At 43.2% G+C, this 23,445-nt stretch overlaps 1 protein-coding gene across 1 annotated transcript; it reads right to left on the bottom strand.

The window, feature by feature from the left end:
* Positions 1-1,233: 1,233 nt before the first annotated feature.
* Positions 1,234-18,274, bottom strand: LOC142955248 (hematopoietic progenitor cell antigen CD34). Its single transcript, XM_076096715.1, has 8 exons — positions 18,190-18,274; positions 8,416-8,535; positions 7,373-7,593; positions 6,768-6,860; positions 5,010-5,130; positions 4,351-4,403; positions 3,290-3,439; positions 1,234-1,752 (listed from the first exon to the last, which is right to left on the bottom strand). Exons 1-8 carry the CDS (start codon positions 18,272-18,274, stop codon positions 1,564-1,566), a joined length of 1,032 nt encoding a protein of 343 aa, XP_075952830.1. The 3' UTR covers positions 1,234-1,563.
* Between the last annotated feature and the right edge of the window lie 5,171 nt (positions 18,275-23,445).

Raw genomic sequence — 23,445 nt, forward strand, 5'->3', positions numbered from 1 at the left:
CTGGTTTAGGATAATGAGTGTGCAGTATTCACATCTATATATATATATATATATATATATATATATATATATATATCTGTATAGATGGTGGACAACAGATATTAAGTAGCTGGGTTCACTTTTCCTGAGTGAATCTCTGCATTTTATAATGTGAAAGAAGTATTTTACTGGACCTGGTGTGGAGGATGTTGTATGTATTTAAATGTTTCTGTCCATAAATCATGTAATCACAAAAGCTGAAGACAACCAATGAAGATATTGTCAACAATCACAGTTTATGAGTCAGACACAGGTACTACTAACAGAGAGAGCAGGCGTATTTACACATGCGGTACATTATGAAAGCAGCCAGATGTTCAAAAGAGAAGCTAAAAAAATATGTACCACTGATCTAAAAAAAAAAAAACAGTTTTATATCAACAAGGAGATAAAGGCGATCTGAGAATGCTGCATCTGCTTTATGTTGTGTAGAAATATCCCGGCAGGGATTCTGTTTACCAGCTTGGTAACTTGAAAACGTTTTTCCTTTTTCTCTGAATTAAAAAAATGCTTCATCAATCCCAAAGACAGTAGTGAGAGAAGTAAAGGTTTGCATTTAAAAAAAAATAAAAAATACAACAACAAATCTGTACACGGATGTCATTATTAAAATCACCACACTATTACAAAAATGAAAAAGTACTTTGCAACCTAACCCAGTTAACCTCTGACCAAAGGTTTGTCAGGGTTCAGTTGTTCATGATGCTCATCAGTCTAAAGCATTGAGGCAAATACTATCTTCAGCGGACATTTCCATGTTTTGAATAGCTTGATAGCGTCATTCGATACCTCCCAAAGAACACGCGTGCTGTCTTTGTTCCGTGTTGTACGTCGGTAACAAGAACGTTTTTTTCAAACATGTCAGTTTTTTTTCTTATTACAGTTTGACTATTTTTCCACTGCTTGTTTGCCCATCTCCCACTATAGGTCTTAACAAGGTCCAGGCAAAAAGACAGGCTACGAAAACAAACATTTCACTAATCGAATAGACAAAAAAAAAACACAATTGAGTGAGCGTCAGTATAAGAGTAAACAAAGCTGGTCTCCCTTCAACTGCATGGCTTCATTGGTTTCATTGCACCACAATTGCGGATTGAAATAATAGATCATTTGCTGCTGCTTCTCGGGGAATCAACAGCACATATTTGGCATTATTTCGGGGGATTCTACAAGGATTGTTAGAACTAGACTGAAGTCAGGGCAACTAACAAATCCCAGTCAGCGCCCCGCTGAGCAGTCTCGGTCCCAAACACAGCGTGTGTAGGCCCCTTTTTTTTGGCACCAGCAAAGGCCAGTGATCCCAAACTTTTTTTTTTCACATTACAGGCATTGTCATTATCGTCATCATGGTCACGAGCTTCGTCGTCGTCCCGAGAGGTGCTGAGGAGGGGAGGGTGAACGCGTGTGGTGGATTCCTATTGAATTTGTCTCAGTGTGTGGACAGTGTCTGAGGCAGCAGAGGGCCTTATGGGTAGTGTGTCCCGGCGGGTGATGGGTAGAACGGGAGGTCAGGGGTGTCGCGATTCACATCTCCGTGTCGGCCACTGGAGTCTGGGTGGCAGAGTGTCCGTTGGTGGTGGGGGCGGGGTTGTTCCCATTTTCTGGTGGAGACTCGCCGTTGACAGTCAGCTTGTCGAGGGGCTCTTGGGGCAGGGGGGCCACGGACACCAGGGTGTTGGCCTGGTTCTCCTCGTCCACCTGGAAAGATTCGGCCTAAGAACAGTTACAACACTAACATCAGACTCATACAGGTTTAAGATGCAAATTTTTACTGTTCAAATATGACGTGCAAACGAGCAAGACAGCGTGTGGCTGTTTTATTGTGGGCGTTGGTCAAAAGTGAACAAATGCACACTTTCTTCGTGGGTTTTATTGTTTTCAGCTGTGCGCACTCAAAGGTTTTGGCTATTGTTTTACTGTTGGAAGGTTAACAGTGTGAATGCATGCATGCTTGTTGTTTTACTTTGCTTCGAGCAGAATATTTTAACCCATTGTTGTCAGTGACTTTGCTTGAGTTTGATGAGGTGCTTTGTCTGTTGGCAGGAACCTTGACAATAACGTTTGATGCCTGTGACAGACACATATTCAATAAAAAAGATGAAAAAAAAAAGCAATTCAGCAAGCCGTTCCATCCAAACCATCATATAGGTGTGCCCCCATATGTAAACGCTTTAAAAAATGACGTCATGAGCTTCAGAGGAGAGAAGAAAAAAAAGACTAAAACCATCTGTAGCCCCCTGGCAGGGGATTGAAGTAGAAAAAGCAGAAAGCACTCCAAGCTGCTTTGAGTTAAGGGACATGCGAGTCCAGCATGTCCTCCCTTCAGTGAGGAATTGACCGGAGGATAGCCATACGTTTGACCTCTAATCCATATGAGCTTTTTTTTGTTAAAATAAACATTCACCATGTTCAATTTCCTCAGTGAACTGGACCTTGTGGGGCCAAATTATCTCATTTTAGGGAAGTAAAGGTGGTTGCTTCAGTCCATGATCCTTTTCTTTACTCGCACTGTAAGCACTTACGGGGGCAATACAGGGTAGAAAGAAAATGTTGGTCCAAGTAGGATTTCTTTCAAATGTTGCAAGGATCTTCGTTTGATAGCTGACCTCATGCATTTAAATCTAACCTTGAAAGATGAGAAATATGATATCTGTGATGTGAAATCATAGACTGTCATCAAAAAGTGGACGTAGTATCCGTGATGTCACCCTTTGGTTTACGGACTACGGTTTTGAAGCCTTCAGTTCAGCATTTTGGCCGTCGCCATCTTGTTTTTTTTTGCAACCAGATGTAACAGGATACAATTAACTGGACTGAAAACACAAGGGTTCAAGTTCTAAGACGAAAACACAGACAACTCCCAGACAAGTTAGCCACGCCCTGAAGCAAACCTTTCTTTATTGCCTAAATGGAACCATAATTTACTAAATGAACATCATGCTGTACTGAAGAAGACTTGAAACGAGAGATTACACTCATGTTTACAATGTTTACGGAGGTAAAAAATCAAGTGAGAAGTAGAGTCATTTTTTCAGGATACTTCTGTACAATCAGACTTCTTTTTGCAATCAGAGGAGTCGCCCCCTGATGGCCAGTAGAAAGAATGCAAGTTTGAGGCACTCAGGCATTGGCTTCACAGGTTGCCGCCTGTGTGAAATACAACTTTAATGATTTCCTATGAATAAAAACCGCTACAGATTTGTGACGCAGTCGGCGTTACCGGTGTGGCACACCTCTTCTAATTACTCACCAGTCTGACTCCTTTGGAGCTCTTGCGGTGGGTCTTGAGGTAATAACCAGCTACCAGCAGGGCAGCCAGCAACAGGCCAGTCAGCAGCAGGGAAACCAGCACCAACTTAGAGTTCTTCCCCCAACGAGGTACAGCCGCCTCCACGTCGGTCTGATGACAAAAATGAGAGCAAAATAACACGAATTTAAAGTGTTGTTTTGTGTCTTTACCCCGTCAAAATGATAGTGCCTCTAGCAAACCAAACAAATCTTCAAACGCTCTGTACAGACTGAATCTGACACGCAAGGAAAATGAGATACAATGCACATCTTAATGTGTACATTGTGTGTAATTGCTATGCTGGCAGGAGGAGATCTTCATTATCCGGCTACTGAAAGTTAGAAAAGAAACAACCCCACCCAAAGCCTTTCCTTCTACAGATGTACCTGCAGAACTGGCATCACGGCAGTGTCAAACTAAAAAGTTGCCAGTGAGCGGACAGCATAACAAAGAGTGACTGTTATTCCGTAGATGGTAGAGTAAAGAGGAGAATGTAGTGTTTGTTGAATGCAAAGAGACAGAGGGGTGTGTCAGGCACACCCATAACCCCAGATTGTTCCCTAGGTAGTAGAAGCAATGTCTTGCAGCTGACAAGTAGATTGTTTGTGGGCTTTTTGTTTGTCACGTCAACTGACAGTCTGGCAGCTCCAAGCCTTAAGAAAAGTGTTTTTCTTCTCATGTATATTCCCCCGTCTAGTGTGATTATGAGTCGACCAGCACATTTATGGTGGCTGAGTCCAGCGGATGTAACGTTTTATTGTTGGGTGTGTATTTCACAGGCCTTTCATAGTGAATGGTATGATGATGTCAAAATGAGTACCAGCTTGGTCCGTGCCTTGGTCATGACCATAGAAAAGATATAAACCATAATTTCAGTAACACAACTAATCACTTTGCAGTTCCCAAGTGAACTCAATAATGTATAATACATATAATGCCATACTGTAATACATGATGCTATGAGAAGGACAAGATAAATGTGTGCAGAGTATTTCTACAATGCAATACACCTAATACTGTACCTTATCTTTGATGTTGTCGTTGTTGAACTTGTCAGCCATGCCTGCAACATCGTCTGCAAATTAAAAAAATATAGTTAGTTGCATTTTTTCCCGTTACATTTCATGTGTTGTTTTAGACAAGCGGAAGTAGAGATGCTACTCAACTTAACGGAACCGTATAGTGATGAAAAAGATAAGAAAAGTAAATGTGAGTTTTTCAGGTTTGGAGCAATGGAGCAGATATTTTAATGCGGGTTTAGCATAATGCTGGTACTCAGAAAACTTACAAAGCAGCCTCATAATAACTGCTCATCAGATGCTAGAAACACTGAATGTCATCTTATGAGGTGTAACAGTGACTACGTTTACATTGTTCCACCATTATTCAGAATATGAAAATATTCAGACTCAGGCCGAATGGAGCATTTTCCGATTTAGACGTGGGACATGCCGATATTATTTGTGTTTTCGGAGCATTCTTTGGACATGCATACAGGGCTTACAGAATATGCGTCTGCATGGGGGTTTTACCACAGTTTGCGACACACGGCCTCCTGCCTGTTTACAGCCAGCTCTGTGTGTGTGAAGTGGGTATAGACACAAACCAACCACCAACAGTTTGCAAAGATGCATGCCCAAAATGAATTTTTAATCAATTACCACAAGAACGCTATACTGACCTTCAACATATTTCCCAGACACGAGGATTTGGTCAGAGTCGTCCTCTTGGTAGATGTCTAGCTTACAGTCTTCACCACACAGCTCCTGCAGAACACTTTCGATCTTCACTTTGGTGTCTTTCTGCACGGAGACCAAAATAGAAGATAATTAAGCATTGGGACATTCTTCATTTCAACATGTGAACAGTTTAAATCGATCAAGTTCTAGATTGCACAATTTGAAATTCAACGTTGATCCCGAATGATTAGCTCTCTATACAGTCTCACTGCCGGCCTTCAATATTGCCTTGAATCTTCCGCTGGAAATCTTTGTCTTAAGAAGCTCTCTGTTTGATCTCCGTGTAAATAAAGCGCAGAAAACGTCTGTATTTCGTAAGGAAACCCAAGAAGGAACAATTCCTGTGCCAAGTTCTCGTTAAATTTTTACGGACGAGCAATAGAAAGCGCCCTGACTGGAAACATTACAGACTGCAGCCGGCGGGCAAGTGATACAGACGTATCTGCTGCCGTACCACCACACCTGACTCCACCATTAAATACATGACATGGAGCTCTCTGATATGCTGGTTTTACATCCTCATTCCACAAGTCTCTCTGTGAGCATATATGGATATGAGGATTTGTTATTGAATAAGTGTATGTATTGTTTGATTTTATTAGGGGCTAGAACTTGATTCATTGTGCAACACTGTGTTGTAAAATTACAAATAAATGAACTTTGTTACTTTTTTTTATACATTATGACATTTGGTCTTTTTTCCGCTATATGGCACTGAATGTCATTACTGAACTTAAGCTAAACAATAATGTCTTTTTAGAATTATTAAAAAAGATTTTACAAACATAAAGGATTGCAGGTTGCATCAAATGAGATTAAATCATGATTTATTTCAAAAATGTTACTGCAACAAGCTTTGAAACAGAGCTCCCTTTAGACCTGTTTACTCCTAAAGGCTAAATATTGTGTTGGAGCCAAAATGAGCTACCATGAAGCAAAACAAGCCCAAAATTGCTATCAAATGGCTGGAATCTGGTTGATTTCTTTGTCTGAGCACACAATGACCCCCCTGTTGTATATTTTACTGCTTACAGCTGTTTATGCATTGTTTGAATGTTAAATAATGCATTTACTGCACTGGCTGCATAGGCACTGTGATTGCCTCAAAGCTGTTATCCTGAGACTCTGAAGAGTCTGTGTTTCTAAAACACAAACACGCCCACGCTGTGCCTTTAGGCCTCCATACTTCATACACTCTGCAGCAGCGGTGAGCCCACCCATGGTGCTCCCCTCCCTCTGCCCTCACAGCTCAACCCGTGCCACGGTTTTGCATGCAACAGAAATCTCTTGGACTTTCCTCCCCACATGAGATGAAGATGTTAAAAAAAAAATGGGGGGGATGGACACAGTTTTCCCCCCTTAGCTTCACTGATTTATGGGCATTAGCGATACAACAGTTGCTGCCTCCTAAATAAGTAAGCATTTCCTGCTGATGTTTAGCAAGCTGAAAGCCAACTGGGACTGGCATCCAAAACCAAGCTCGAGACCATTTTCCTCTCTAGTGCAGCTTTGCATGTTAACGTGTTCGTGAGTGAATATTTTGCACCCCTGCAAGATCACATGGCATCTGTTTGCTGCCCTCTCTGCTGCCGTCAATAGCACCGAAATGTCGTCTTTAAGCAAAAACACATTCTCTGTTTTATTTCTGTTCTGCCACACAAACAGACTTATACTGCCGGAGGTGTTTTGTCTGAACTTACACAGTTGGAGGAGGCCTTGAGTTTTAGATTGACTGCGTTTTTGTCCTGGACGGCCTCTTTGCTGACACAGACGACATCATCCTGTGGCACCAGCTGCAGAGAGAAGCAGAAAGTCCTTCGTTATCCCAAAACCTTCCCGTCTCACCGTTTCGCTCATGACTGCTGTATGTCATCGTGACAGACCTTTAACATGTGACCGTGGACAGTCGCAACTGAATGCTTTCCGCCTTACTCTCTCTATTATAAGTATATTATTTAATGTTATGTTTTGGTTCCAAATGTGTACCTAAAGCACGGCATGTATAACAAAATTGTTTGACCATGCCAGAAACTCAATAAAGAATTGGCTATGGGGACTGATATCATTCATATGGTGCAAAATTGTATCCCATTTTAGCTGAAAGCACATTTGAGACCAAACCAGATGTGGCTCGCAGAGGAGCACCCAACATGCCAAAGTAGTAATGAATGATATCAAGTATAAATGCTAGTTGGTATTTGATTGTTATTCTGTGCTCTCTATTAAAACATAACTGACTTTAAAAGCGGCAGTCATCTTTTAGTGACCCCAGAGACCTCATACTGGGTGACCTGTCTCATCTCACCCGTGGTATGTTGTTGGGGCCGTCGCCTCTGGCAGGCTGAGGTGCTGGGGTCTCTGCCGCCATGATTTTCACTGTGCTAGCGTGAACCTCGACCGTGGCCCCCGTCCCCTCGTCAGCCGCCTCTTCTGTAGCCGTTGGCGATGTTGCTGCTGTGGTCTGTTCGGTCGCTTCGGTCGGAGGGCCCATGGTGGGGAAAACCAAGATTTGTGGATCCTCCGGCTCTGCAAACGCAATTCAACTTAAATTGTCAATTTGTTTGATATTAAAACGGTGCACACAGGCTTCCAGACACACGGTAGGACAGAGGTTGATTCTGAAAAGTGATTCAGCTATAATAAGTTGATAAGCACCAGAAAAACTCATGCAACCCAGGGCCCTGATTACACTTAAAATGTTGATGTATTGTCTCTCTGGACTGTAATATATGTATTCTTAAAATATGTATAAACATTAAGTTCATTATTTAAGTTATAGAAAGGAGGAGGACCGTATAAGTGTTTTCTTCTGCCTCCTCCGGAAACATATCATATTTATTAATTCACTTTAGAATTTGCTGTATATGTTTACTCTTCATCTCATTGGTTATTCTTTTGTTGTCTTATAATTTGTTGCATGTTCAAAATAAAATCAATCTAATATATTCTGGACCAGATGTTCATGTGATTGAATGGATCAGGCTAATACACAGAAGTACTGCTTATGTAGGACGTGTATGAAGAATGTCTTCCTCTATTTTGATCAAGTGGCTGTTGCTCTGGTCTGTTTTCTCTTTTGTCTCTTCATTATAATATAATATCTTTTAAATTAACATTTGTGATTTAGTATTGCACTGTGTCTATTGTGAGGGACACACTTTTGGGCGTGGCTGTGTTAACAGAGGAAGGCTCTGAGGTTATAATTCATTAATTATGTCAAATTAACTTAGTCACAACAAGTTTATATTTATTGAATTATTAATTTTTCCCTCGGATGTGAGCATAAGTGGGTGCTGTAGAGTAAGTTTACAAAACTATTTCTAGAAATGAACGGTCAGTGTTTCTTACCAGGAGCTTCGGTTTTCATGGGAATCATCTCTCCTCGTACGTACGCCTCCGGCGGCGCCGTTGGCACCGTCGCTGTGACAACTTCCTGCGTCGTGACAACATCCTGCGCCGTGACTCCCGCTGTAAAATCAGAATATGGCTTCATGTCACTTTGTTTGAAAAGCACACAGTAATATAGTCTAATTGTTGATGCAGTTGTAAATAGATGTTTCTCAATCATTTTGAGGTACTGGTCCAAGGATTCGGTTACAAGGCGATAATGAAACTCTTTACTCCCTTTTATCAGCTCTTTATCAGCTTCGTCATTTGTGGATGCGCTGCCCAGTAAAAACATCTCTACACCGACTCTCAGGGTGTGACTTCCAAATCTGTAAACCTCAGCACCGAGAAACTGTCTGCAATTAATACCTCAGTGGTGGAACGTGTCACCTCCTCAGCCTGAGCAAATAAACCGAACCTGACCTCCTGTTCACTCCCTCTGGGATGATTGCTATGAAACATGCTGTTAGCTATGCAATGCACACGTGCCAAACACTTAAACATGTTCCTCATCATTAAGATGTGCTGTGTACCAACGTTCGCTCGCTGCTGTTTTAGAGCTCGGTTTTCCCCTTTCTAATTCCAGCTTCTCGCGTCCAGCCGTTCAGAAGAATCTGAGGTGTTATCCCACATCAACGAGATGCAGTTCTGCCGCCATGATTTGAGATAAAGTTGTAATGTGAGGTAGTAGCTCATAGGTTGGTCGTGCTCACCGGTGTGCTATTCCAACGTCAATTATCTGTAATGTATGAGCTCATGTGTGAGAGCTCACAGTGAGACCTCTTTGTGTCCCTGGAGGCTCTACACAGTGATGGGAGATTAGTCAGAAGGTCTTATTGCAGTAGATAGCTGATGTGCTCAGACCCATGGATCATGAAGCCATTTGCTTTGAAATGCAATCTTCCCGTGGTCACAGTGACTCACTTTAGATTAGGCGAGAATGGGATATACAAAATAAGTCGCTGAAATATATCAGTGTGAGCAGAATGATTTTCCATCTACCCTGTTAAACCGCTGAATGCTCTGATTAAAAGCGCTGCTGCAAGGTGCCAGGTAATGATGCCATTAAAAACATCACTTTTTCCAAAAAAATTGAATTATGTAATAGGCCATTATACCGTTTTCCATTTTCAGGGATCCGTGTGACTTTGGGTGTCGGAGTCCTTGATAAATTGCAGCACTAAATCAAAGTCTTGTTCGGATATTTCTGGTCCGGTGAATTATTTCATCCGCAAAGTTGTATTAGCCTGGATAACTTTCAGGGCACGTTTTTTATTCTCTGAGCAAATTAGTTAAAACTGCTGCCACACCCCTGCAGTCACTGAGCTAATGAGCTGAGCCTTTCACTTGATCATGGTCAAATTACAAGGGTAGGTTTCAGGAGTCAAACCAGAATACCCAGCATGCATTTATTTTGCCCACATTTCCCTCTCTCTGTCTAACAACAACAGCATTACTTCACTCTCAAAACATTCCCATAATGCCTTACCTCTGCAGATCTCATTACATCTCACTCTCTCACTGTGTGATTCCTCACGGGTTGCCAGGTTGAGTGTGTGACTGATTTCCCGTTTGCTGCCGCCTGTTGAACTAGATCTTACTGCCACTCCTACTTTGTTTATTTCAAGATTGAATTTAAATGATGGCTTTGTTTTCACTTTGCCTATTCTGTATATATGTATGTCTATGTATATGTCTGTTTTTATTTCAACAGTCGCTGCTCAGACTGTTGGAACGATTTTAACTTTTTTTGCTGTTTGTCTTTATGAATCCACCATGTGGAGCAAATACTTGTGGGTCAGATGAGCTGTTGAATCATCGTGAAGGAAGATTATATTTATTTATATTATTTAGTAAAGCATTAACTTAAAGTTACTACAAGGAACGTTTAACTGGTTATGAAACGGTCTCAATTTAATAGTGATTCCTCGATATGACCTACATATGTAAACAAGACTTATCAGCATGAAGATTGGCTGTTTCTATATATTATTAATGCCTGTCATCCGGTCTGATTCCCTGCAAGATTAGACATGATGATGTGCGGAACTCAGGTTCACCAGCAACTCCTGTAGCTCCGATTCTAGCGGGGCCTCCAGCAGAGACCAGTCCACAGCAGACAGACCCAGATCCGGTTTGCTGCTCCACCGGTCCCTGCTAGCAGCCAACACCGACACCACGCTGCTGGAGGCCCAGGCCGTATATTGCCGGGCCCGCTGGAGGGAAGGGAGGCACGGGAGAACCAGAACCAAAACCGGACCCTTCTGCAGTAAAATGAGGGGTTTTATAAAGGGACTCTGGTGCTCGGAAGCACTACCGCTTTTACCCACAGGGACCGCCAAAATCAAGACAAAATGAAAGTTCCTCATATAATGCCTCTAAAATATGTTGTTAGATAATAAACGAACACTGTAACATTTGACCATATTCTGTAAATTGCAGGTAAACTCAAACAGTGAATTTGATGGTTTGACATGGAGAAGAACATTCTATTGTGTGTAGGAATATTAGCTTTTTGTTTACACTAGCTGTATTTCTAACTATTTTACAGCATAACAAAACATTTTTAACTCATTTATTCTCCTTTTGCCTTCTTTGTACAACATGAGTTGTTTGTCACCTCTGCTGCACCCTGTCGTCTCCTCACGACCGTCTGTGGTCACCACTGTTGTGGTTTTCACACATCTGTCACCTGTATATTCACACAGTGGTGGCAGTGTGACATGTGGCCACTGACTTCCTGAGATTAATCATTGTGACAGACAGGTGCCACAAGTACAGAGTGTACGCTGGGTGAGCTAGCAGGTGGGGCAGTAATCTCCGAGGAGGTCTTTTTCGCGTGCTTAGTGCAGTAGCAACTGTCCATTGCAGCTGTCTGTCATACTGTGTCAGTGCAGGGGAAATAAGTCAACACTGTGTAACTGGTTCAAATAGATGAGGAAACACACGGGAGGTCACTGACCTCTAAGCAGTTTTGCGCTCTCCTTCCCCGTGGCAAACCTACAATAAAGGGCAAAAAAGCTTTCTCCCCTGTAGACATGCTCGAGTTTCACTATGCAGCCAGAATGTTGCCTCGTCTCGCTGTCCTTCCTGTCTCCAGTTTACCATCAGGAGCATTAGCGTGGGTGTGGACCAGCAACAGGTCAAGGGCTCCCTAACCTTGTTAAGACTGTCTATCTGCAGCCTGCAGCCTACAGCTGCCATCCCTCACCCTGTCCCTGTGTGGTCTGACTGTTTATTTTGCCGGAAAAGGATGAGGTTCCAAACGCGTGAGATGGCCGGGCATAAATCAGGTTTTCCTCTCACAACCGTGACACACAGGAGTGTGAGAGCGCAGTGGCTGAAATGTGTTGGCACTGCTCTGTGATCGCTTTCTGTCATCAGGTGATTTGTAGCGGCTCTGGAGGGGGGAAACTCTGTCAGAGTTGTTGTAAAACTAAATAAAAAGTCTAAAGATTGATGCTGCGGGCTGATGGGTATGTTTAGTTTTTCACTTACAGTTTGGGGTTTCTGGCAGATTTCTGGCAGATCCCATCAGGAAAGATTCTGATGGGATATTGGGGAGGTTTTGTGGTGAGTGGCTGGAAATCAATTTGCTTTTCCTTTTTTAAATGAAAAAAAACAAAACACAATGCAACTTTCATTGATTTCCCTATTTTGTGGATTTTAAACCATGGCACCTCAAGCACACTTTGTAAAACATTTTCATAAAGCAAACATGTTTGTTTGGCTACAGACGAAATAACACAAGGCCTGTTTTAAAAAACAAAAATGTCATGCACCGCCGGCAGTAAACTATGTCCAGCTCTCGGACCACTCAGCACTACACTACACACAAACAAACTTCCCTGACAGACCAGAGCCCAGATGGAATGAAACCTGTAATTTGCCACTTATGACCAACAGAAACCGCAGGATCTGAGTGGCCGCCTTTTTTATTGTTTGCTTCTCAGTGTAAAACTAAAAAGCGTCAATGTTTTTTCAAGGCTCGTTACGCGACCAGGAAATCTTGCTATTTTGCTAATGTTCATTTACTGCGTATGAAGATGAGAGGAACTGCAACTATAGCAGCTTTCTTGTGAAATTGTAACCTTAACCTGTTGCTTTTTGTGCTGTAATTGATACAGTGGTGTCCCCCCCCCCCCATGTTTGCTGCTCCCCGTGTGACGTCGGCACACTTCCTGACGGCGTGACCTCTGAACCCATCACCGCCCCTCCACCCTCCACTCACACGCTCAAAAGGAGCCGAAGCTAAAGGTGATTGTTCGCTGACTTTTGCTACACACCATTCCACTAATACATACTGTACATGAGAGACGCTCACAACCCCTTTGCCTCGCCTCACCACACATGCTCACACAGACTCATTCCTTTTTTAGTGTGTTATAACAGCAGCCATGATATCAGTCATCAGGCGTGTGTCTCGCTATCATTGCACAAACACGACACACCTAATCAGCCCTGACTCCATATGTTGTATGGCCGGGGTTCTGACTTCATTGCGCTCTTGAAGATTTTCCCACCAGATTGCCCTGAGTGACGGCTGCGGTCTTGAAAATTCTCCACCCCCCACACCGCACCCCTCCCACACCGTATAGTGTAATGTAAAGCAACATGCCAAGAGCCATATGGCAACAGCTCATTTCTCTACCGTGGCCCTAGGAGGCTTTGCTTTCAGTCTCGTAAGCTTGCTTCGCGGTGTATGTAATGTCTAAACACAAGTTCCACATGACGGCACACGTCTTCTTCTTTGCATAACTTTGCATTTATGCCTCATAATGACTTTAAGCATGAAATCTCTCACGAGTACAATACTTCACTGCCCGGATTTGTTCTACTTTCTCTAATGTAGAGAGATGTTGTCTTGTTAAGTACATCTCCACGTACTGTACATCTTTCAATGTGCACCCTCTATTGTGTGTCGTAAGGCCTTTACACACCAGGGGCGTGATGAATAATGGACACGAAAATGCAAGACACTCGCCTTCAAATGTTATATGTTTAGGGCTTTTATTGTGAAAGGTAAAAAAGGAAAGAGTGGATCTGGTCAGGGCTGCCTTTGTTAATGTTGACAGGAGTGATAAAGTTTCTTGGTTCGGACTATGGAGTATTCATGTTGTTGTTTCATGAATATGGGAGCAACTCAACCCGTTACGCACATGATTGGTTGGCGACTTTATTCGAGGTGCGAAAGCTCCGAAAAATCAACCTCATCTTGAAATTATTATTGATTAATGACACTTTTTCGCAGCTTAACAATCATTTTCCGTGTAAAAGTATTCATGACAAATTCTGTTTGAAAAAAAAAACATATTGGCATGCGAATTAATTGACTAAAAAGACGCCACCTTTGCATGTTAAACATGAACCAGCTGTTGGATGTTTTGAATTGGTAGACCCTCCCACGGCTTTGGCCTCCAGTCCCAGCCTGGTGTCCAGAGAACTCCTGAGCTACATGTTCACAAGGGACAGACCCCCAAAAAATGTGGCCTTATAACCCCGGGGCCCCCTCGGCCTCTCCCTGCTTCTGTTGGGGGGAAATCCTGCGCTGTGTAATGGGGCACAGTGAGGTGATAATGGTCTGCACACGACAGTGGACCACCGTGTCAAAATCACAATGGCCGAGGTTCCACTAGCACCTTTGCTGCCGCGTGTAGCATGCGGTGGTGACCACATGACAAAGCCTTTTCATGGGGAATCGACACAATCCAACTCTGAATGAAACCATATAATTCATCTCAGATTTTTCTATCCACAATTGAAGTCTGCAGCTGTGCCAAGACCAAGCTAAATGTAGATGTCCTTACTGTTTTGGCTGAGTGCGTGAGAGTCTGTCCACCCAAGCCAGCTTCTATAAACATTCTCAAGACATAGGGCCTCCTCTTTTCTCTCTGGGTTACATATCCTGCAAATGTTCCCTATCTGGAAGATGCCGTATGTATAAATGTATTGTACAGTATTGATTGAGTGGGGAGAAAGCAGCACAGTGCTGAGACTCTGGGACTTCAATGGTGGTTGATGTAACTCAATTAGAAAACCATTATGTTCCCAGGGTAGTATTCAAATAGGATCCTGAAATGGCAATTGAAATGTGTTCTTTAAACGTGATTTTCTGCTCTCTGTGCAGTGTAACACATTACATGCCATTTCTGAGCAATGTAATATCGTACAAAAATTGCAAAACTGCCTAATTGAACTGCCATCAAGTATAATTTTCCTTTCCACTGCTGCCTCTGGACCTGCCTCAAATGTGTACAGTCAAATTACCCCATTAGAGGTTCTCCGACATCACTCTGGCATCCATTGGATAGAAATTTGATCCAAGAGCACACGCCCCCTCCGCCGCACCCCTCCCGCCCCGCACACATCTCAACACGGATTTTCAAAGTAGAGCTGAGGGTGGAGACAAAACGATGAGTGTAATCATTTTCAAATGCCTTTTTAAAATCCGGCCTCCCATAATTATACTATGATTTTAACTATAATTTTCTTAATGTTATCAAAATGCACTATAAGAGAGGGCAGGGTCGCCTTCTTTCAGTTGAAGCTCCAGAAGTTAAAAGTTTAAATTGCTTGTGCAATGTTGTTTTTTTCCTCGTGTAGTTTAGCTCCATATGTGGTTACCTCTTTCTGGCTTTTCTAGACAGTTAATGAAAGCATTAATTATTGCGTGTCTTCCTAATAAGGAGTGTTTTCATGACTTAATATCTCAGGTCATATCTTTAAAACATCTGAATTTGAGAGTCAAGAGAGTGCTGAGGAATGTGACATCGGAGCTCAGTCCCTTAGTGTTGAACATGCTCTGCAACTCGACCCGCTTTGAAACAACAGACTGCTGACCTCCGCTATCATGATCCCCCCCTAACCGCACCCCTCCCCCTCCCCTCCCCTGTCGCTCCTGTCACAGCGATTAATAGCAGAAGCCGGCCCATTCTTCTCTCTTGGCAGAAAAAAGCAACTGGATCTCATGGTTTCAATCAGCACTGACTTCACCCAGCGCTGCCCAGCTGCAGCGTTCGCCCAGCCCGGCCCCGAGGCCGCTGCAGCCCTTTATCGAGAGCATGACGCCCGCTTCCGGGGACCACAATCAGGAAACATGACATCTGCTTTCAATTGGGAGCATTATATCACCCCCCTGCCCCCTGGCCTTCTTTTCCTCTTCCTCCTCCTTACACACTCTCACACATTTTCCTGTTTCACTGCCTTGTGCATTACCTTGAATGAGCCCGTCTGGTTTGAGTGTGTGCAGGTAGACTGTTGGGGGGGATCCTGTTGCAGTTCAGTGAGGCAGATCTGGGCGTCGACGGCTAAGAGGCTCAATATTGATTTTGTCCAGAAAGAACACGAGACGTAAAAAAATCTACCAAAGTAATTACTTCCACACACACACACACACACACACACACACACACACACACACACACACACACACACACACATCCAGGGGGTGGTAGTGAAAAACAACCATCATAGGCCATTAAGACGTTGAACTGGAGTGCACTTTTGTCCCAAAGAATTTTTGCTCACAGATTCTGCTTTTAGAAACGCTAGAGTTTTTAAAGTATGTGTTAGACATCTGGGTGCTACTTTCTTCGCGAGAGGAATGAACGCGGCGTTGTTGACATTGTTTCTGTGATTCTTTGGTCGTTACTTCTGTGGTTACTCCACGAACAATGATTTACATAATTACATGCCCCCAGAGGGTTGGCACTGAGATTGGGCAGTTGCTTAACTAGACAGCCTCCTAAAACCACTTTTTTCAGAAATCTCCTGAGCACGAGACATTCCAGTCATACCACTGACAACAAAGCAAATGTAAGCGTCTCTCAGTCCCTGTGCGTCGCTTCGTCTAACACCCATCTCGCTGCTTTCCCAAAAGAAGTCTGCTCATCATTCCCAACTGGGGTTTCCCCCGGTGTTATTATGTCCTCTTTAGCTGCTGCCACCCCCCCCCCCCCCCTTCTCCAGGTTGCCGGGGTAACCGTTACGCTCTCTGACATCTGTGAAACCGCTCTGACCTCATCACAGTAAACTCTTACAGTAAGCTCGTCTTTCCTCCACTTGCATAACTCTGCTCCCATCTCCGGGGTTGACGAGACAAGCCTGAGTCAGGAGACAGGTGCTTCATCCTGTCGGTGAAATACTGTTTCACTCAAGAGGTCTTTGTCTTCCCTCTGTTTCACATCTGTATCCCATCTGATATCCGCTCCATTGCTATTCGTCTTTTTTTTTGCGTCTTGTCACATGTTTTGAGTTGCTTTGTGATTTACAAAGATACAAATTACAATTTTAGTATCGTATAAGTTTCAGAATCTATAGGTTGAAATCATGTCAAGGCAGTTTTCATTTTCCATGCAGCTCTGCCTCTCACTGCTGATGATCTCATTCACATAAGTTGCACCCCATGAACAAGACACCAGGTTTGAATTAAGCAATTCGGTGTGTGGTTCGTTTCCAGCCACAACAGAGAGCACTGCAGATGATCCCACAGCTCTTTAGATCATTTCTCAGCTCCATTTTTCAGCATCTTGGTCTTACTTTGTGTCTACTTTTGGTAGAACTTCGCTCGGCCACCACTGAAGGATGAAACGGCTCATCTGCCTGAAAAGTTTCCCCGATTTTTCTTTTCCCCACATGACACATCTCTTAATGTTCTGCCTGCAGGCAATTAATGCGGTTAAACTGGAGTCCTGATCGATTTCCGTACTCGAGCAGTATTATTACATTTGGAATATCATTGTTTTTTGTGTCGGATTTCCTTTAATATCAGTTTTGAATTGCACTTGGCTTAAACTAAAGTGGACTCAATTGGAAATTGGCTTGGTGGAAAAATGATTTAAAAAGTTGTTAACAAGTTACAGAAGTAAAAAAAAAAATTGAAACAGACTTCATCCTGCAAAAATTTGGTGATATCAGAAGCAAGGCCTGAATTTGAATTGGCCGCACCCTATTGATTGATTCCAAATCAACACTTCTTTCATTGGGTTTAACTGCGCATAGGGCTCAGCCATGTGAGCCACATGGCGCCTTTACTCATAGTTTAACAGCACCAGCTCTCCCTGATGCCTCAATAAAGCTCCCTCTTTATCGGCTCAACCACATTCAAAACACACATTAACAGCCAAACTCCACACACCCTCCTCTCAGACATGCTTCAACCGGCCTCGCATTACACGGCTAAATATAAACACACACATTTCCCAAAGTCCTTGAAGATCGTGGGAATCAGGTCAATGAAATAGCGCGCACAGCGTCGGGGGACGGTTCACAAATAGTTTAAAATGGAACGATAAAAGGCAAGAAGGGAATTCTATTTCGGCAGCATGTTGTAAATTTACAAGTTCAGAATAGAGATCTTAACTTCAATTCATCATTTCAGACTTCCCTGTGGTTCCACATGATTACAACCCTTCCCTCTAAAATGATCCCTTTGTTTGTCAAGGTACTCCAAAGTAATGTTTCCTGTGCCTGTGAGGAAGAAACATGTTCACGAAACCCGTTTCAGAACCGATAAAGCCTCACACGTTATAGATTTATTTTCAGTATTGAGATAGTATGTTTGCATTCCACAGAGTAAAAAAGGTTGTAGGGTTAAAACTTGGATTCAACTCAAAAGGCCATTCAAACAAACACTCCTCAAACACCCCTCCTGGCCCTCCCTCTCCACACTGTGGATGGCCATACCATCTCCAGAGAAGTTGACCCATTTCTTTTTGTTGTTGTTTTATTACTCACCATTTAAGAGCGAGGCGATGACGAGCAACGCTAAAGCCAGCGTTTTGCAGGGCCCGCTTGGTCTCTGTGCAGATGATGCTGCCATTCTCCTCCTGAGCGCGCACACGTCCGTCGGGTGGGAGTGAAAATGCAGGGGAAGTAAAAGGGTGAGCTGGAGCAGTTAAGGGTTTCCTCTTACCCAGAGCGGGACAGGGTGGATAAAGCACCACTTGTGTTCTGTCAGTATTTATATAGCCCCCCCCCCTCTTCTTCCCTTACTGAGGCCCGGCCCTACACCCCTTCTTACTTTAACCCTTCCTCTGTGCCCCCACCTCTCTACAAGAAGCAAGGCAGACGAAGGGAAGGAGGAGAATGGGGTCTTGTTGGGATGTTGTGTGTATATATATATATAAAAAAAGAAAAGTTGCAGCATTCTTGAAATACCAATCAATATATAAATGAAATAGACAGCATGTGTGATGCGTATTTTGTTGATCAGTGCTCATTACGTCATCCTTTTGGCTGCAGTGTCTACTGGAGCGCTGGACCCCGGTCTGGCTGGGAGCAGTAATCCACTGCACAATGAAAGGTGATAGCCGACAATAGGGTGACACTCTGGTCCTTAATAGGCTTATGGAGATAGACCGCGGGGCAGAATATCATACTCGGAACAAAAGTGCGACCCACTGTTATGCTAATGGCATTAATCCATGTCAGTGGCCCGGAGGCCCCCACCACTCAGCACGGCCATCAATCAACAACAGCCGTCCCAGTAGTGAAGACACCCCAGGATCCGCTGAAACCTTTCACACTTCCACAGAGTCCTGAAAGCCCCCAGCCCCCGTCCTCTACAAAAGCCCCCCCCCCCCCCCCCCCCCTTGGCAATTTGGGGATCTTTGCTTTACTGTTCTTCGCTCTTCTGCTAGTTGTTCTCATGCTCTCTGTGAATCTCACATCTGGAACCACTGGCGAAAGTATGCTAAATTACTTGTTAAAAAAGAAGAAGCCCCACCCTCTCAGACAAAGAAAAAAGTGGCAACAACAGCGAGTCGAGAGAAGTAAACTGCTACATGCTTGTGAAATGCCCTTGTAACTTGATACCATGTCCCAGTGCCCCTTAGTCCCTATGTCCCTGTTTTTGGCCCCATCACCCCATTTCCTCTCTCTTACTCCCCCCCCCCCTTTCCGTCTTGTCAGACTCCTATGAAACATTCAGCTTAAACAGCAGGGCGTTGAGGTGGGTAATCGGCCACTCACTGTGACTCAAGATGAGCTTTGCTGAAAACCCTTAACTGAATAATCAGTGGTGTGCCCATTACAGCAGCCACAGCTGGACGGCAGCAGCCATGTCACCCCAGTAAAACATTCATTAGACTGTTAGCTAGTTAAGTATTTCTGCTACTTGAGTCCTTGTGAATCACGGCGTTCTGTCAGATGGCAATAAGGAACAGACCTTTTACCTTCAACAGCAGGACAAACACTGGACATTTCTTTGTCTTTTTCCCCTGTACATTTTTCCCTGTACCGTTCTTTCACTCTTACAATGAGCCAAGAGCCAAGTGATAATACATCTTTGCGTGCAAGTAAAGCCGGAAGTCCTTTACTCTCCATTGTTAGACACCCAACAAAGGAAGACGTAAGTCTGTCTTCCATTGTGACAGCGTTTGGTCTGAAGTGTCACAGAGCAGCTCGTCATAGTCACAGATCAGGCAACCAACACAGGCAGCTAATGCATTCCTCCTCCGACCTTACGATACACAAATCTGGAAAACATTTTTACCACTGGCATCCTGTGATTTAAAGCCTATAGGCCTGGCCTCATACGGCTTTATTTGTTTATAGTATGTTGACTGTTCAGCACATCTGTTGCAGCTTACGGAGTTTAAAAACATCGCCTCCATTTTCCTTTTAGCTGCCGCGCTGTTTCTTTGGTAACAGTACATCGCAATCATCATATATCTGCTGGTGTCGTAGATGATTTCTGACAGCAGTGCGTAGTTTGGTTGAGCTTGCGAGGACGTTTTAACCAGATTTGAGGGTTGAGTATTAAATGCTTTCTGAAATGTGTGATGGAGTGTCTCAGAAGAATATGCAACCGGGATCGATATCAAAAGAGAAGTGTTGTGCTTTTGTTCTCACGACGAGTCCCCTTTAGATTTACCCTGTGCTTTAAAGACCACAGAAATCCTGAGCTGTTGCATTTTACATTACGTTTTGTGAACATCCAATTTTTTGACTTTATTCTTTTTCTTTTCTTTTGTACAGTCAAAGAGAGTATGAATTCACACATGCACACCTGTTTTTGATCAACACAACAAAAGCTTATTGTCAATCATTAGCTTTGAACTTTTGAGGACAAACTGCTGAAAAATACACATTGATGTTCCAACCTGTTTTCTGAGAGCATGGGCCATTATAACAGATTTATAAAGCACTACAACTGGTTTATCCAGGGCATAGGTTAGACTCCAGCCTGTGTGCTGATCATTTAGTTATTTGATTTCTTAAAGCTGGAGTCGGTAACATTGGAGAAACCAGCGACGTTACGCTAGATTAAGAAATGTATATATCCCTCCGAAGCTAGCTAGCAGCACTAGCTCCAAAAGTCGCTTAATCTAGCGGGAAAGTCGCCAAGTCTGCAACACTGTCTTCCTCTCTTCAGGCCTCCCTTCAAAGCCGCTCCCCCGAAATTATCATTATGAACATAAACAAGACTGTTGTTAGTACTCACCGCTGTAAAGCTAGCAGCTCGTGGTGACGCGCAATAAGTGCAATGAAGAAGATAGACGGGGTTGAGAATGTTTATTTTGAAACATGTTTTGTTATATTTGTTGAAATTATCATTACATCCCGACAGCGATCAATAAATCAAATGCTCTGACAAAAAGAAGAGAAAAAAAATCCTGTGTCTAAATGAAATGATTGGATGGCCTACCTAGCATAATGAAAAATGCCTTTTTAACCCTTTTACATCACACCCTGGTCAAAGATCAATTTCCTTGTAATCATTTTTTCTCCTTTTTAAACAAAACATGATGTGTGCTTGCATAAGCTGCAACCGATCAGTTTCAACCAATACTATCATGATATCCATCCATCAGTTAATAGCCACAAGGGAGGTGTGTGTGGAGCCAAAGTCCTCTGTAGCTCCACATCGCGCTACAGTCTAAGTCCGCCCACTTTTTAGTAGTCCAATCAAATGGAAAGGATTTGATTTAAGTCCTTCTTGTACACCGCTCAAATATTCCGTTTCACTGGGTTTTTAAGAACACACAATTTAAATAATAATGAGCAATGGCATTACTGGTTACTGTCTTGGTTAAACTAGTCAAACGGTGCTGATGAAACAGCCTGGCTTCAATCTGACTGTAATATATCACTTCTTGGATGTGTTTTAGGCAAAAGATCACTGGTGGTTGATCCAAGCAGTCTTATTTTGTGGTAATAGAAGTTTCAGCTGCTAATTGGACAACCCTAGGTTCACTGAGGCTTGGCTGACGAATCAGTAGGCTCCTTTAAATGGCAGATCCCCCTCACTAACTGGGAGCTAATCAGCTGAATATGTCATGGTTTACATTCTCAGAAGACTTCTGTGTTTCTTTCTTTTTTTAGTTTCACAGAACTTACAGTCGTACGGATAAATATAAATAAAATATATATATATATATCTTATGAGAGACAGCGATGGTTGTTTGTGTCTCTGCTTTAAAATGTGTCTTCAACTTGCAGTATCACCAGTGTAGCTATTTATTTCTGTCTGAGAGGACGAGTTCACCAGCAATGGAGGAGCCCCAGGGAGAGCGTTGAGCAGGACGTTTTAAAACAGCGACTCTCCTGATGTGACGATCTTTTGTGGGAAGACAATTCCTTCGTCATAGTTAACAATTTAACTTCAGAGATATATAGTTCTGTCTTGACTTAAGAAATACACAAAAAAAGCATTTGACCCTTCGCTAAGCCCCGCCCCCTTTGAGCGCACACTGTCACTAACATAATGAATATTATCTATCTTTTGTAAAAACAAAAAAGGCAAATTTTATAGAAAAACAGGCAAAAGATTCTACAATATGTGTTTGATGGATATATTCAGGATGTCAAACTGATTCAGCAGAGAAAGATAGAAGCTAAAGCCCACAGATCTCAGTGTAGAAGGGAACCGCCACATCACCTGCAACCCGAGACAGAAGACAATGACATATAGGAACAACACTGCTCCTGTTAAGCCGGGTAGGCATGTGTAAACATTCAGTACACCTTCTTCAGCTAGCGTAGCATAGAAGTTCTAACGCTAGCTAATGATGTGCCAACGTACTCATGTTAGCTCCACAGGTTTTTAGGTAGAAACCTAACGTATATCTCCTTCCAACATTAAACCATGACTAGCTTGAAATCCTCTAAACCAGCCAGAAAATTAAGAAAGTGAAAGTAAATGAGGGTCTATGGAGCACAGCTGGACAGATGTCGGACCCTGGTCGAGGCTGGCCAATGCTAAACTACAATTGGCCAGTCTGCGCTCAAGAGGCGGGACTCGGAGAATGTTCAATTGACATGCTTTGCTGAATTAATGGTGAGGACATTTTCTTTTAATTAAAGTCCTCATCGAAAGGGTCTTCTTAACTTAATTTTGGTTAAGACACACAATCACAGAAAGCACGGAACGAGTTGTAATACACATTTTGTGGCGCTTTGAAAATAGGTGCCAGAAATCCCACAAAGGGAGCCTGTCTTGAAGTGATTTCATGAGTGCAGCAGAGGGAGGCTGAGGCCCTGTCCACATTACTCCGTTTTTACTCCGTATTTGCTACGTTTACACTGAGCGGCCACACTACGCCGGAGTTTTGGAGCACCCTAAACGGAGGAATCTGAAAACTCCGCCGAGGTTGGAGGTGTTTGAGAACTCCGGGGTTGCGTTTGCGTGTGGACGGTCGGATACGGATGTGCTTAGAAAAAATTACGCCCACACCCGTGTTCGCTACTGGATTGGTTCTTGGCAACCATGACGTCTCCGTCCCTGATTCGTCACACTCACTATCACGTGACCCGTACCCGGAAGAAAACAAACTGGGCTACCAGCGATTCATTTCAACATGGATAACTAATTGCAAGCGTTGCTGCTAGCACAACAGCTACATGATGTTGCTGCTAGCACAACAGCTAGCAGCAGTTAGCAGCTGTTGTGCAGTAAAAGTCTGCATTTCTGTGGAGGAATCAGCTGTTATTGGAGTGATTAGCGAGCGGTGTGACCAGCATCAGCCCTATGGAGCAGCTCGTTGTTTT

Source organism: Anarhichas minor, unplaced genomic scaffold (assembly GCF_050575085.1).
Source record: "Anarhichas minor isolate MPS153535 unplaced genomic scaffold, ASM5057508v1 ptg000023l, whole genome shotgun sequence".
Classification (NCBI taxonomy): Eukaryota; Metazoa; Chordata; class Actinopteri; order Perciformes; family Anarhichadidae; genus Anarhichas; species Anarhichas minor.

Bases quoted from the DNA above. Each gene is read 5' to 3' on its own strand.
- LOC142955248 (XM_076096715.1), bottom strand. From the start codon at position 18,274: ATGGCAGCATCATCTGCACAGAGACCAAGCGGGCCCTGCAAAACGCTG. The intron at 8,536-18,189 runs GTGAGTAATAAA...CTGATTTTACAG, and splicing joins CATCGCCTCGCTCTTAAATG to CGGGAGTCACGGCGCAGGAT. The intron at 4,404-5,009 runs GTCAGTATAGCG...TTTAATTTGCAG, and splicing joins GTCTGGGAAATATGTTGAAG to ACGATGTTGCAGGCATGGCT.